Raw genomic sequence first — 15743 nt, 5'->3', positions numbered from 1 at the left:
AGAAACCTTGATGGAGCAACCTAAATGGGAGTAGGCACATATAGCAGGAGAAGCTGAAGTTCTAGCTGCAAAATCAAGGCAGAGAAGAAATATAATTGGAAAATAGGAGATGGTCAAGGCATCAAGTAGATAAGTTGTTTTCAACCTGGGGTCCCCAGATGTTTTTGGCCTACAACTCCCAGAAATCTCAGCCAGTTACCAGCTGTTAGGATTTCTGGAAGTAAAAGGCCAAAAACATCTGGGGACCCCAGGTTGAGAATCACTGAAGTAGAGGAAGTAGACCATGAAATACTCAACAGGAGATTTAGGGAATGAAAAAAAACTGGATAAAAACATTTGCCTATCAGAGCAAAAATTAGACCAGCCATAGAAGTAAAAGGATGTTATTTTAAAAAGCTTGTATTACCACCCTCCTGATACATTTGCCCAATCATGCCCACTTTTTTCATCACAGTCACCATCTTGGTTCTCCAGAAGGAGAAGAGGCAAAGACAACGAGACTAAGCATGCTTTTAAACAGTCCAACCTCCAGAGCTGAGGTTGCGGACCCTGTAACTCCCAAAGGCCCAGATTCACATTTAAGAGATGACACAGACACAGACATATGCACAGACTTTTTTCAGTTTTTTTTGCTTAAAAAACCAGCCAAAAGCACACAAAGAAGTTGCAGATGCTTTCCCCAATGCTTGAGCAAAATCACCTCCTTATCCCACTTGAGGTCTGCAACCCCCTTTTTCTTATTTGTTTTGGGCCACCAAGTGAAATAAACAGTGAGCTGAAAGAGTCAGCCCTGGATAATTATTTGTTAAGGATTTGCTTCTTTCTAGGTCAAAGTGTAGAAAATGGGATTTTAGTCATGGCCTTCTCCACTGAGGCAATGACACCATTCTACAGATTAAGAATAAGAAACTAAAATTGACTAAGAGCAGACAAACGGTCTCATCTGATCAAATTATAATTTAGTGCTTCTTTTCCTGTCATTTCTAGACTGTACCAGATTGTCTCGCTCTGAATCTTGAAAAGAATTATGAATTGCTTTATCTGGCAGAGCAATTTATAGGGATCCCTGTTTTGTATTTAAGGTTTAGATTGCCAGAAGTTACAAGGTAAGTTGATATTAGCCTGCATGCACATTAAGTCCTGTTATTAATTGTAACCACATTAATGTACTTTTGAGTAACATTTGTATGCAGCATTATATCTGCACCCTGGTCAATAATTTTATTTCATTTTATAACACTTTTTAAATGTACAATCCAAGTCTCTCCATTGTGTCTCATACTCCTCCCCACTTTCTCTTACAACCCAGATTTTCTGCAGAATTCGACTTTCGAACTTACGATAATGAGGGTGTTATACTGTATGCTGAATCCACTGACAACACAGCATGGTTTTTGCTAGCCCTGCGTGAGGGAAAGATTGAAATTCAGTTCAAGAATGAGCTTGGAACTAAAGTGACAAGTGGAGGCAAAGCCATTAACGATGGCTTATGGCATATGGTACGTCTTCTTTTCCCCATTGAGTTAAAAAATGGAAACTGAATTACTTATAAAGGAATCCGCTTTCAAAGTAACTTGATAAATATGGAATAGTAGCATCCATTTGTCACCCCATTGTCACAAAATACTTTTATGTCTTCATAAAAAAATTAAGGTTTAGCAACAAAGACCTCCAAGAGAGCTCTGAGCCTAGGATTCAGGAGAGTTTTCATTCAGAGAGGAGTAACTCATGGGGAGGGGGATATCACTAGGGTGACAAAATGAATATTCTCTTTTCCAGCAGCACCTCTTTTTAAGGACCTATATTATGTAGATTTTGTTTCAAGTTCATGCTTTGGCGCAAAGCAATTCACTCTTTGAAAGTATGAAATGCAAAAGTGTCCTAAATTTCATACCAAATGCTCGCATTGATTGAGGCTGCCAAGGTGGTATCTTGATTTGCTGAAAGAAATGCAAATAGACCTGTTCCAGCAACTGTCCCTTTGCATACAACCTTGGGTGCTGGACATACGTAGCAGCTTAAATCCAGTTACTACTACTTCTAGCTAGATTATGCCCATTGTAGCTAATGAAGTTTGAGCTACCATCCAGCAACTGATTCAGTGACACAACCCTAGAAGTGAATTTAGGCTGCTAGTTTTTACTTATTACAATCCTTTTTCTCAGTAGCAGTTGCTTCTGGGAAAGCACAGCACAGACTACATTCCTCCACCTCCTGTTTATTTAGATTATTTATATTTATTTTAAAGAGACTCAAAGCAGTGAAGGGGGTTGTTTTTCTCAGCATCTCATATTTGTTTTCGTTTCTGTTTAGGTATCTGTGGAAGAACTGGAACATAGTATCAGTGTAAAAATAGCAAAAGAAGCAGTAATGAACATTAACAGCCCACGAAATCTTTTTAAGCCATCCAATGGCTTTCTGGAAACAAAAGTGTATATTGCAGGGCTACCTCGAAAAGTGGACAATGCCCTCATTAAGCCGGTAATTTTTGCTATTTTGAATGTGACTTGTTCATTATTATATTCCATCCTGCATAGTAATTTTTTATTTTCGTTTAAAACGGCATTCGAGTTGTGCATTACTTGAACGGAGTAATGCTTTCATGATTTATATATGTATGCATGTGGAATTGCATCAACAATTTTATCTACTGTAAACACATATGGTTTTTTTCAGTAATAAATGGAAACCACTGAGATTTCAGTTAGAAGTAGGAGCCATTAGGATTTCAGCAAAACTGGATGCCATTGGGATTTCAGCAGGGAGGGCTTGTATAAAGCTACTCAACGTGCAAAAAGCAAATCTGTAAGAAGTACAATTCCCTAGCTATTTCATACTGGCACTACTGCTGGATTTGCGTGAGAGGAGGCTGGGCTTGTGTTTGATCTACGGTAGTTTGGAAATAAATTACAGCTGGAAGAAGCAGCTTTAGTTTCAAGCATTCATTCCTAAGGAAATAGTGCTAAAAAAGATAGTAAGAATGACTATTACACAGAAGGTGACTATTTTTTCCATCTTAGAAAGCCATTCTGCTATAAAGAGTGTGTTTTAGGGAGGAGATATCTTGTATGTTTCTTAAATCCTTGATGGAAATAAGAGAATAGTACAGTAGAGTCTCACTTATCCAACACTCGCTTATCCAATGTTCTGGATTATCCAACGCATTTTTGGAGTCAATGTTTTCAATATATCGTGATATTTTGGTGCTAAATTTGTAAATACGGTAATTACTACATAACATTACTGTGTATTGAACTACTTTTTCTGTCAAATTTGTTGTATAACATGATGTTTTGGTGCTTAATTTGTAAAATCATAACCTAATTTAATGTTTAATAGGCTTTTCCTTAATCTCTCCTTATTATCCAACATATTCGCTTATCCAACGTTCTGCCGGCCCGTTTACGTTGGATAAGCGAGACTCTACTGTATTTAATTAACAGCAAAGGCAGGAATAATTAGAAATAACTTTATCCATCCTACATTGGCAACATAAAATAAAATAAAGAAGATTGATTTGGACTATTTAAGTTTTTTTTTTGAAATAAGTGTTGTATAAACATACTCATGTTTTAAGGATTGTATTTATCTTCAGCTTTTGAGTAATACATTTTGATAATTCCTCACAGAAACTATTGGATGGATGTGGGATGGGCTGTAAAAAATCATTTGGTTGCATGTGTCATTTTGACTTCGATGATCTAATTAAAAGCCTTTTGGGCATGAGTCAGTCTTGCCATACTAACACAAGGCAAACTCCCAGTCATGGATGCATTTCATATCACATTGTTTTCTATTTAAAACAAGATGTGTCTGTGTTCATTTGCACCCACCTATTTTTGTATAATGTGTAATTTAACTCTTGCAATGGAACCTGTCTTGTTAAATGTGTCTCCTTTGGGAGAGATAAAGTTGGTATAAATAAATATAATAATAATGTGGTATCTCCGATTAAGGTGAAGTAGCATGTTTTGCATTAATTGACAGCTTCTCTGGACATTTGTAAAATAAGATATCATAACTGCTCCTGGAACATCTTTTGCAGATTAATCCCCGTCTAGATGGGTGCATTCGTGCCTGGAACTTGTTGAATCAAGGAAATTCTGGTGTAAAAGATATCATTCAACAGAAGCAAAGCAAACACTGCTTAATAAGTGTTGGGAAAGGATCTTACTATCCTGGCACTGGAGTAGCAATGTTTCATATTAACTACAGTAAGTTTTTTCCCCATGTCCTTTGATGCTGTTCTTATGCTTTCTGTTGCTAAATTGAATAAACAAAGGACCTCCAGAGAAATAATTGCATGATTATTTTAGGAACTTGGTAATACTTTATTAATCTTGAGTATGAGAATCAATCTAATATATGACTGTATAAAGCTACAACATGTTTTCATAGTAAACCTTAAGTAAGGGGGGGGGCATGTGTTACCTTTACCAACTTCAAATACAAAAAATGTGCTGACATTTCCTCTGAAATGCAGCAAGCATATGATCAATTGCACTTCAATAGATATTAAGGACAAATACTGCAAAAGGAGGTCTTTGTAGGGCTCCCCTTGATTCTTTAACTTGATATGAAATAGTTCTTTTCATATGGGTCATGGCTTAACATATGTGAAGAGATCGTCCATCAGATGTATAGAGTCTATGTAGTTGTCCTGCATTCCAGATGTAAAGCTTTTAATCATGTGCCTTATCTCTTTTCTGTGAACATGGCAATCATACAATTCAGCAAATAACTAAATGAAATATTTCAAGGCATGCTAGCAGCTGTTGACTCTGTTTTTAGCCACTATGTATTGTAATGAACCAAAAGGAGTCTATTTGTAAATGTTAGTAACATGGATGATAAAGAGATTCCTAAGAGATGGTGTAACGTACATGATTACACGTTCAATTTTGTTTCAAAAATTTCTTATTTATTTTCTTTTGCTTTTTCATTTTGTTGAAATATAACAGATAACAGCCTAACCAGTAAAGAAGATTGGTTAATAAACATGACCATGACCATCCGTCCATCCACAGGCACTGGTGTAATGTTTGCCTTGGTTTCTGGTGAAAAAGTGCCTCTTGCTTTGTCAGTTGTAGACTCCAACTCGTCATATTCACAGGTAATCGTTTGCTTCCACTGTACATGCTTAGTGGGGCGGAGGGGAGAGATATTGAGTGCCTCCCTTTGATGAGAGGGATAATTTGAAGTGAAAAAATGTGGATACCACTTTAGATGTCACTTTGCCATGGAAATCTAACCTGACTGAAAGCCGATATTTCTCATTCCACAGAGACTCAAAGCAAGATACGGACTTGAGGGGAAGTTTAAAGTGTTGAGACATATGAATGACTAGTTTGATTTGGAAAAGCATGGATTAGTTTTCTTCATTGAGCTGGTTGAGAAGTGAAGCTTCTGGGCTCCATTTTTCTTTCTTTCCTAAACCACTTCTGAATGCTTATTAGAGACTGCGTGATTGAATTCTCTGGGTCAGGAGGTCTGCTTTGCATGCTAGTGTTCACAATACAGGTTCATTATGATCCCTTGTTTTAAGTTGTCTTGGATCCCAAATTGGAAAACAGGTGGGATATTAAATAAATAAATGACCGAATGCTTTAAGAAGAACTGCTTTCTGTGTAGTCCTGACTCTTAATAAATAGTTTGAATCTTTGGAAGTACTGATTTTGAATATACTGGAACTATCCTCTTGTGATACCATGTGCAAATAAATGTAATAGATCCCAGAACTCCTGCCCACCTGGAACTGTGCCATTGGCCTCTTAAAATCAAGAACACTCCAAGATCAGCTGCATTGACACTCTTCATTTGCCATCACTTATGACAGTTCCACCAGTCATATTGGCTATGCTGAGAGGTCAGCTTTTAAAAGAGGGTTTATGAAGGTACAAGTCTTTCAATATGCTTTCCTGATATAGCATTGATTGGATATCTGGTTTGACCATCATATGGCATGCTGGCCCATTTCTGTTAGTTCTTGACATGTCAAGTAAAAGTTTGTCTACTTGAATAGTTTCTGCCAGTATTTTGGTATACTATATCGTAAGCTACATGTGAAGAGTAATTTCCCTAAAATATGAGTTGTTGTTACTGTATGTTCCTGTCTTCAAGTCATTTTTTAAGTATTGCCACTGGATACAAGTAATTAAATAGTTATACTGTTGGTACAGTATAACCTGTATCCATGGTTTCATAAATCCATGTCCAACAAAATGTTGCATCTCTAGGCATTTTCTAGGTCCTTCAGCATGTCTGTATGGTTTTCTTCAGCCAGATGTTCTTCATTTCAATAAGGTTCACTGTTATCTATAGTTCCACATGAAGTCTGGGAATGTGTCCCCTGTGGATGCAGGGCTTGTACTATTGATTGGATGGCTATGAATTGTGTACTATATATCAATTGAAATGTTGTTTTTCCTTCTTATATATTAAAATGTTGACAGATTATTCTGTTGTTTCGTTTAGATTTTTCAACATTGTTTGGTTGTTGCATTTGTTTTGCCATTTCTTTGCTTCTTCGAGTGTCCTTATGGATTTAAAATTGAAATGCAAATACTGAAATACAACTAAAGTAATATTTCCACTGCCCTTCTATTCTTCCTCCTTCTCCTGTTTTCTTGCCCTTAGGATATAATTATATCCATTGAAAATGTCATTGTTGCCCGCTTGGAGTCAAACAGACTGTGCACTTCAAGAAGAGTGCTGCTGGACCTCCGAGTAACCAGAGAGCTGCTTGAACTTACGGTTGATTTGCATTCAGAGATCACCTACTCAGGAGAACACCTCTCATCTCTTGATCAAGCAATGAATGGATCTGTTGATACCTACTTAGGCGGCATTCCTGGTAAAATCATATTTCTTTGCATACCTTTAATTGATTGGCCTCCTTCAATCACCTAGGAATACTACATTTCTAATTTGTATTTGCTTTTTCTTTTGAAATAATTTTGTGCAGTATCTAGTGAACCCTGGTGTTGCAATAGTCATTAAAACTGCATTAGCCTAAAGCTAGTAGACGCTGAGCCTCTTTCAAAAAGTCTATTTTTGGACATGACCCTAGGGAAACTCTATTCTCTCCTTCTTCTGGAATCATAAGATGCCCTTGTTTTTAATATACCATCATTGCCCTCTACTGGCAAATCTAAAGAATTGCATTGACAATTCAGCTAATAAAGTTTTTTTATAATTTCCTTTCAAAATTATTATTAACTGAGAGATGTCTGAAGAAGGCACAACATATTTATAGGAGCTCACTCAAATGACAACTGTGTTAGACTTCCTTTTTTAAAAACAAAAACAAAAACTGGAAATCTGTAAAAAAATTCCCAAACCTGAATAGATAATATTATAATATCCTTTTTTTCTTACATGTCTTCAAGTCAACTCTAACTTATGGTGACCCCATCCTAGGGTTATCTTTGCATTAATATATCGAGAGGAGGTGTGCCGTTGCATTCCTCTTAAGTTGAGAAAGTGTAAGTGAGAGCCCAAAAGTGATCCTTGGGCCCTTCCACACAGCCATATAATTCAGAATGTCAAGGCAGATAATTCACAATATCTGCTTTGAACTGGTTTATCTGAGTCCACACTGCCATATGGATTTTATAAAGCTGTGTGGAAGGGGCCTAAGTCAGTTTCCATATCTGAGCAAGGATTCATATCATAGTCTCCCAGCATCTTAGCCCAACATCCAAGACACTTCACCATGCTGTCTCTTTTTTTAAAAAACCCAGATGATAATTTTAATGAATAGTATATGGTTTCCAGGTTGCAACTAAAATTTTGTTTTCAGATTAGCTCTGAGTAGACTCAAAAGTTGCAATGACTCAACACTTTCCTGTTCAGGTATCATTTTCTTATGCCAAATGTGAGCAACAGATATTTCAGAGGTTATGTGCAACATTCTCCCATTTTCTAAGGCCTCATCCAGATTATGCCCCTATTCACCCCAAAGCCCTTTGTTCAAAAACAAGGAAAATCTGACTTCTAGTATCCAAGAAACTCAATTCTCCTCTATAGCTACTCAGGCTATCTGATGTGGGGACCAGTATTTTTCTTTCCTGATTTCTCAGGAACCAGTACCTTTTGTGTCCATTGGCTGCAACTATATTTTTCTTCCTTGGAAAGTTGCCAGGGACCTTGCCTGGCTGGTACCTATCCACAGACTAACCACATTTGAGATTCACTGCCTTAAAGGAAAGCTTTACTTAGTGATAATGTGCTTTGTCACATCAAGTGCACTTCTGGTAGGCATGCAGCTTGCAGCAAGGGAAGAAAATGGCCCCCAGACCTGCCAGAGTTGCCCATCCTTGACTTCTATGGCATGTGAGAGGGAGAATTGGGCTCGTTACCTGCTGGCACCCTATCAGCCCTGCATCATCACTGGCTTTTTCTCCCCACTGTTCATACTTGAAGAGGACGCTCTGAACAGCATGGTTGACCATATGTGCATAGGATTCCCTGTGACATAGAAATCTGTACCCCATTTTTTACCTTCTGTGGATACCGGGCAGCAAGAAGTCAGGCAGAGTCAGCAAGCACAACCCCTAAGTGGAATAACACCTAACATGTGTGGTTAATTCAGCTATGTGATGCCTTAAACCAAAAATATGGGCATCATTATTGCTCAGATGACTAAGTTGCAAAGGCAAGACTTTGCAATATGCCAAGGGTTGGTTTGACCATTATTGGCTTGACTTCTAATGTGTTGGGCATGGATTTCAAATATTTTGCTACAATATTATATATTATAAATTATTGGTCTGTTAGATACACTGAATTTGAATTCCAGAACCAGCAATATCTGCCCAGTAGAGATATTTAAATATGCACTGGCAAACTGTTAGGTAGTAGAAACTGCCATTCAGACAAGGTTATGAGAATGCTCTCAAAACTATTTCTAACTGTGTGTTAAAAATCCTAATTTGATACAAGTTATTTTTCTTCTTCTGTGGAGAAGCCAGAAGGGCTAAACAATGCACCCGATCTGAGTTTCGGATTGCTCAGAGATAGCTATGTTAATCTGTTTTAACATGAACTCCAGTAGTACTTCTGATAGTAACTGGAAAGAATTTCCTGGCACAAGTTTTCATGGACATTATATACTTCATCAGATATAAGATCATCTTGCATCTTATGAGGCAGAGCCCCTGGTGGTGCAATGGATTAAACCCTTGTGCCGGCAGGACTGCTGACAGAAAGGCCGACGGTTCGAATCTGGGGAGGGGGTGAGCTCCCGTCTGTCAGCTCTAGCTTCCCAAGCGGGGACATGGGAGAAGCCTCCCACAAGATGGTAAAACATCAAACATCCGGGCATCCCCTGGGTAACACCCTTGCAGATGGCCAATTGTCTCACACCAGAAGTGACTTGCAGTTTCTCAAGTCACTTCTGACACACATAAAAAAACCTTATGAGGTGGTTTGTGCTAGAAATTCCATCATCCCAGCTCAAACTAGAAATTTCTTCTTCCCAGTTAGTCTCAGAGGTGCCACTGGATTCCTTTATGTTTTTGGATTACTAGGAACTTCACCACATCACATTACTTTCTGAAAATTAATAATGGAAATGTAAATTATATTTTTAGGAAAAGAAAAATGCCATATACGATCTTCTGTACGTCTATCAAAGATCAAGCATTAATAATAACAATAACAATAATAAAATTTTATTTATATACTGCTCCATCTCCTTGAAAGGACTCAGGGCGGTTTCCAACATGAACATAAAAAACATTCAATTGTCAAAAAACACCATACAACAAAGTTAAACATAGTAAACATAATAAACAACATCAGAAGACAGAACCAAAACAATTCTATTAAAAACAGTCATAAAATTACAAATCCAAATCAATATAAAGGCAAATCAGACAATGACAATAATTCTGGTCTAAGTGTTATTTATTAAAATATTTTGATCTTGCCCTATATCATAAAATCTCAGGGAAGCACACAGAAGACATCTTAAAGACAACATGTGTCTTAAAAATGAAGAATAAACATCAGTTTAAACAATTTAAAGCACAATTTGGTAACAACAGAAATAGAAAATGCAAACCAGATTTGCATGATTCTACCATCCCCTTGAAGATTTTCAAGAACTTGGAAAAGACTGCACAAACAACACAAAATGCAGGTATATCAACAAGTGCAGCAAAAAGCTGAAGGGCACCTTGTCCGTTGTCAGAAACAAAGGCCAGTGGAAAATAGCAAGGAAAGTGTCATTTTTTTTGCCTGTCAACCTTAGGAAGGCCACCGTCTGTTATAAGCAACTTAGCTGTTTGCAGTTTGCCCATGAGACGCATTTTTAAAAAATGATAAATTGAAGAATGTGGGGAAAGAGAAGGAGGTGTTAACTTTTTGCACTGGTCCTCTGTTTGTCAAGGGTCTCTCATCTTACAAGCTTATACAATGTTTTGTGGCAAAAGGGGGATATAACAGCATCCATAATAGCAAATGCAATCAGAGAACTGTGGGTGTCAGGCTTGGCAGTTCATCAAGAGTGCTTAATAGTGGAACTACCTAATACATAGAAACCCTGCTGGGCTACCTTCAGCAGCATAGAAGTGAAGGATTGTCTTTCAGTGTTCTTTCTTTATTCTTGTTGTTGCTAAAAAACTTTCTCTTCCAAGGTTGGTGTATCTTATGTGTACAGGTACATGTTGCCCTCTGGAAACTGGGCATCCAAAGCCTTTCCCATTTCACCAATGCCATATTTTTGATCTTCCTTTGCCCCTGTGTAGCATTCAGAGAATAGAGGGAAGGCTTTGGATCCAAACCCCACCAGATATCTGTTCTCCAACATAAGTTTTAAAATTTAGGGTTGCTGCAGAAGAGTTGTGAATTTTTCCTTGAGGAAAGGGAAAGGGGATCTCTTTTGGAATATCTTCTTCATTGGTCAGAATTGTGCTTTCCTACAATCATATGGAGCATGTATTGCACTATTAATAAGAGCTCAAATATGAATAATACACATAATAACACAAATTATACAAATTCTTATCATCATTATTTCATGGAATCATAGAGTTGGAAGAGACCACATGGGCCATCTAATCCAACACTCTGCCATGCAGGAAAGTACCCCTGAAAGATCTGTTGTTGTTGTTGTTGTTGTTGTTGTTGTTGTTGTTGTTGTTGTTGTATTATTTGTTCCCTAGTTTTCTTTCAGGAGCCAAGCAGCTCACAGCCTTAAAAACTATCCAGTTTAAAAACCTACAAAATATAAATATCAGAATAGAATTAAATATTACCATTCTCAGGACAATTCAGTCAAAATCTCATTAAAACAAGTAAGAAAAACCGTTAAAAATATTTCATACCACCATGCAGCACCCCTTGGACTGTTCTTATAAACTTTCATCTTCAAAAGCCTACCTGAAAAGAGAGGTTTAAGCCTGCCGCTAGAAGGACAGCAGGGAGGAGGCCATTCAGGCTTCCCTAGGCAGGAAGTTCCAGAGTTGAGGGGCAGCCACCGAGATGGCTCTCTCTCTCTCTTGTTCCAACCAATCGTGTTTCTGATGGGGGTGAGTCCAATAGAAGGCCATCTCCTGAATATCTCGGGGCCCAGGCAGGCTTGCACAGAGAGATACAATCTGCCAAATAGCTTGTGTCTGAATTACATAGGTCATAGCCAATACTTTAAATTGTGCCCCAAAACAAACTGGTTGCCAGTGGAGCTGTTGCAAAAAGTAGCCAGTCCCAGTTAACAATCTGTTAACTGCCTTACATCTTCTTAGCACTTTTGTGCAGTCTAGATTTATATTGGTCACATTGTTTTAATATGTAATTTTAATACTAAGATTAAACTTGAAATATGTTATATGCTAGAATACACTCTTTAAAAAGACATATATTTAACATTTGAGTAATTATTCCTGATTTTATTGGATTTTTTATACAGATGTTCCAGTTGAAGCAACTCCGGTCACAGTTTTCTATAATGGCTGCATGGAGGTGAAAATTAATGATAAGCAGCTGGATCTGGATGAAGCCATCTCCAAAAAGAATGACATTAGGTCACATTCCTGCCCATTGCTCATGGATGAAATGCTGAGTTCTGAAGCCCCTGATCTGTTCATAAATCTTTCATAGGGAAACCCTGTTTATTTTGCCCAAATTGGATAAAGACACAAAGGTTGAACTAAAACATTATCTATTTTCTAATGATCTGTTCTGAGAACAAATCAGTTACATTCTTTTCCAATATAAAGGGACCATATCAAGGTTAATATTCCATCAAAATAGTGTCATTTATAACATTTCAAGATTTTTAGTTGTATAGTTTCCTCGTCAACATTTATACGCTTCATGTTTTGTATTTTATTTACCTTGGAGAATAAAATCAGAAAACATATGTCTGAGTTCACTTTGCTAATTTAATTCTAATATGTTGAGACTGCAAATCTGACACTGAATACACTGAATCAAGATATTCCATTTTTTTCTAAGAAACATCAAAAAGGACTTAAAGATCTAGAGAGGTCTGGACAACTGCTTTGTGACTATAAAGTCATCACATCTTACAGTAGTGTTTCTGGAAATAATAGTCACAGACTAACAACAGTGATGTGTATGTTTCGGAGCAAAGCATCAATGAGGCAATCGTTTTTTTAAAAGTATATATAGCTAGCTCTCCACATTTGCTGGGGTTAGGAGCATGGGAGCCCCACAAAAGTGGAAAAGCACATATTTAAAAGACCATTTGTTAACCTGAAAGAATACCTCTCTAGAAATATCTAGGTCTTCCAGTAGAACTGTATGGCCAAGTTTAGTAAATTTAAGAGCCTCTCAAGAGCTACAGCTTAATATTACCACTCAAAGAGCAACGGGATTTCAATTCATATGGAGGAATTTTGTTGAAAAGATCCTAGCATATTTAAATAGTTCCAGAAAATAAGTAAGACTTGCAAATTTCTTTTAGATAACTGCTCGATCAGATTCCAAAAACAACCATAGGTAAAGGTAAAGGTAAAGGTTTCCTCTGACGTTAAGTCCAGTCATGTCTGACTCTGGGGGTTGGTGCTCATCTCCATTTCTAAGCCGAAGAGCCGGCGTTGTCCATAGACACCTCCAAGGTCATGTGGCTGGCATGACTGCATGGAGCGCCGTTACCTCCCTGCCGGAGCGGTACCTATTGATCTACTCACATTGGCATGTTTTCGAACTGCTAGGTTGGCAGGAGCTGGAGCTAACAGCAGCGGCTAACACCGCTCCCGGGGTTTGAACCTGGTACCTTTCGGTCTCCAGCTCATTGCTTTAACCACTTCACCACCGGGGCTCCATACATGTGTAAAATAACTTGCTCATATATAGCCATAATTGGGATTAATTTTAATAGTCAATTCAGACTGTATTTTGACACTTGCTCTTAACCGCATAATGCTTAGATTTAAGACAACTTTATGCGAAAAGAAATTACTTTCAAGTAAGTGTATGTAGGATAAATTATTTAAACAGGTAAGTTTCAAGCAATCTAACAGCCTGGTCCAAAATTAAGAACACAAGAAAGGTATGTCATATACATTTTTAAAATATGTGAAGATGCATTGTTTCTGCTTCTTATTTACAGAAACTTGCTGTCACACTTAAAACTGGTTAAATGATTTGGTGATGTTGCACAGAATTCCTGGGAGAACAATAAGTAGGCCAAGATGGCTCTGTACTTTATCTATATGTACCTATTCAAATTTTCATATCTCACTATGTATATGCAAATATTCCAAAATCAAAAAAAAATTGGAACACTATTGGTCCCAAACATTTCAGCTAAGGACTACTAAACTATTTATTTATTTATTTACATCACTTCTATCTCGTCTTTCTCACCCAAGGGGACTCAGGGCGGCTTACAAATCTGGCAAGATTCAATGCCAATAAACAATAGTACTTTATTCAACACTCTGTTTATCTGTGCCACCAAGCAAAAGTTAGCATTTGGATGTTGAGGAGGAGGACAACACTTTACACCTGCATGATTCACTTCAACAGGAACACTCTTCAGGGGACATACACACTGTCTTGTACAAAAGGGACCCTGTCAATCCTCAAAGGAAACAGGTCTTGGTAGTAGGTGACTCCCTCCTTAGAGGAACGGAAGCCATCATTTCCAGACCGGATGGGATGGCTCGAGAAACATGCTGCCTCCCGGGGGCAAAAATACACCATATCACTCAGAGGCTCAGCAGGCTCCTAAAGCCCCATCACCCTCCCCACCTTATGTTGATTCATGTAGGTACCAATGACACCGCTAGGCATACTTTTCAAAAGATCACAAATGATTTTTGAGCTCTGGGAACAAAGTTAAAACTGTATAATATACATGTGATCTTTTCATCCCTCCTCCCCGTTGTAGGACACGGCTCTACAAGGGCCGGAAAAATAGTACAGGTCAATAACTGGCTCAGAAAATGGTGCCAAGAGGAGCATTTTGGCTTCCTTGACCATGGTCTACTCTTCCAGGAGGATGGCCTATTGGCAAGTGATGGGGTGCATCTCACACAAGCAGGAAAACATCTTTTTGCACACAGACTCACAAACCTCATCAGGCGCACTTTAAACTAGATCCACTGGGGGAGGGGAACAACAGCCTGGCGAACACTATATTACCCACGACCACAGGGAACTGCCAAAAGGCTAAACGGAGGGCTGCACAAACACAGCAAGGACCAAGTACGGAGAGCACAATAATCCCAAATAAACAGCTCAAGGGGAGGTCACAGGGGCTTACATGTCTTTACACCAATGCTCAGAGCATGGGAAATAAGCAAGACGAACTCCAACTCTTAGCACAGCACCACACATACGATGTCATAGGCATCACTGAAACCTGGTGGGATGACTCCCATCACTGGAATGTAGCCATTGAGGGCTATAACCTCTTTCACAGAAATAGAACAAAAGGGAGAGGAGGGGGAGTAGCTTTATATGTCAAAAACAGTTACATTGCAGAAGAAATGCAAGACTGTAATCCGGGAAACCAGCTTGAAAGCATCTGGATAAGAATCAAGGGAACCGGGACTCAAAAAGATCTTGTCGTGGGTGTCTACTACAGACCTCCGAGTCAGGATGAAGGACTTGATGAAGCCTTCTGTCAACAGCTGACCAAACAGGCACAAAGAAGAGATATAGTAGTCACGGGCGATTTCAATTATTCTGATATCTGCTGGAAAACAAACTCAGCCAAGAGTACAAAGTCCAACAAATTCCTCACTTGCCTTGCAGACAATTTTATGGTCCAGAAGGTAGAAGAGGCAACAAGAGGATCAGCAACTCTTGATCTAATCTTAACAAATGTGGAAGACCTGATCAATACAGTTGAAGTGGTTGGATCCTTAGGGGCAAGTGACCATGTGCTCCTGGAGTTTGCAATACAAAGGAATGCTGAAACTAAGAGAAGTCAAACACGCATTCTCGACTTTAAGAGAGCTGACTTCCAAAAAATGAAGGAATTACTGAGCGGCATTCCATGGACGCCAACATTAAAAAACAAGGGAGTTAAGGATGGATGGGAGTTTTTCAAAAGTGAAATACTCAAGGCGCAAATGCAAACAGTGCCAACAAAGAAGAAAAATAAGACAAGTGCAAAGAAGCCAGAATGGATGTCCAAAGAACTTCTAACTGAGCTAAAGCTCAAAAGTGACATGCACAAGAAGTGGAAAAGGGGAGAAATCACCAAAGAAGAATTCAAACGTATAGCCAACACCTGTAGGGAAAAGGTTCACAAGGCTAAAGCA

General features: G+C 38.3%; 1 protein-coding gene across 3 annotated transcripts in view; it reads left to right on the top strand.

The window, feature by feature from the left end:
* The window catches only part of pros1 (protein S), a 44704-nt gene extending 32340 nt beyond the window's left edge, over positions 1-12364 (top strand). For all 3 annotated transcript variants that reach the window (XM_008107746.3, XM_062974906.1, XM_062974907.1), the window contains 7 exons: positions 988-1106; positions 1310-1499; positions 2314-2481; positions 4046-4214; positions 4962-5113; positions 6637-6853; positions 11912-12364. In XM_008107746.3, the coding sequence (XP_008105953.2) occupies positions 988-1106; positions 1310-1499; positions 2314-2481; positions 4046-4214; positions 4962-5113; positions 6637-6853; positions 11912-12102 (1206 nt within the window). In that variant the 3' untranslated portion in view covers positions 12103-12364. The remainder of the gene's footprint in view (positions 1-987; positions 1107-1309; positions 1500-2313; positions 2482-4045; positions 4215-4961; positions 5114-6636; positions 6854-11911) is intronic.
* The last annotated feature ends 3379 nt before the right edge of the window (positions 12365-15743 follow it).

This window comes from Anolis carolinensis, chromosome 3, assembly GCF_035594765.1.
Source record: "Anolis carolinensis isolate JA03-04 chromosome 3, rAnoCar3.1.pri, whole genome shotgun sequence".
NCBI lineage: Eukaryota > Metazoa > Chordata > Lepidosauria > Squamata > Dactyloidae > Anolis > Anolis carolinensis.
Note: the sequence above shows the minus strand (reverse complement) of the source record. Positions and strands in the feature narration are given on the sequence as shown.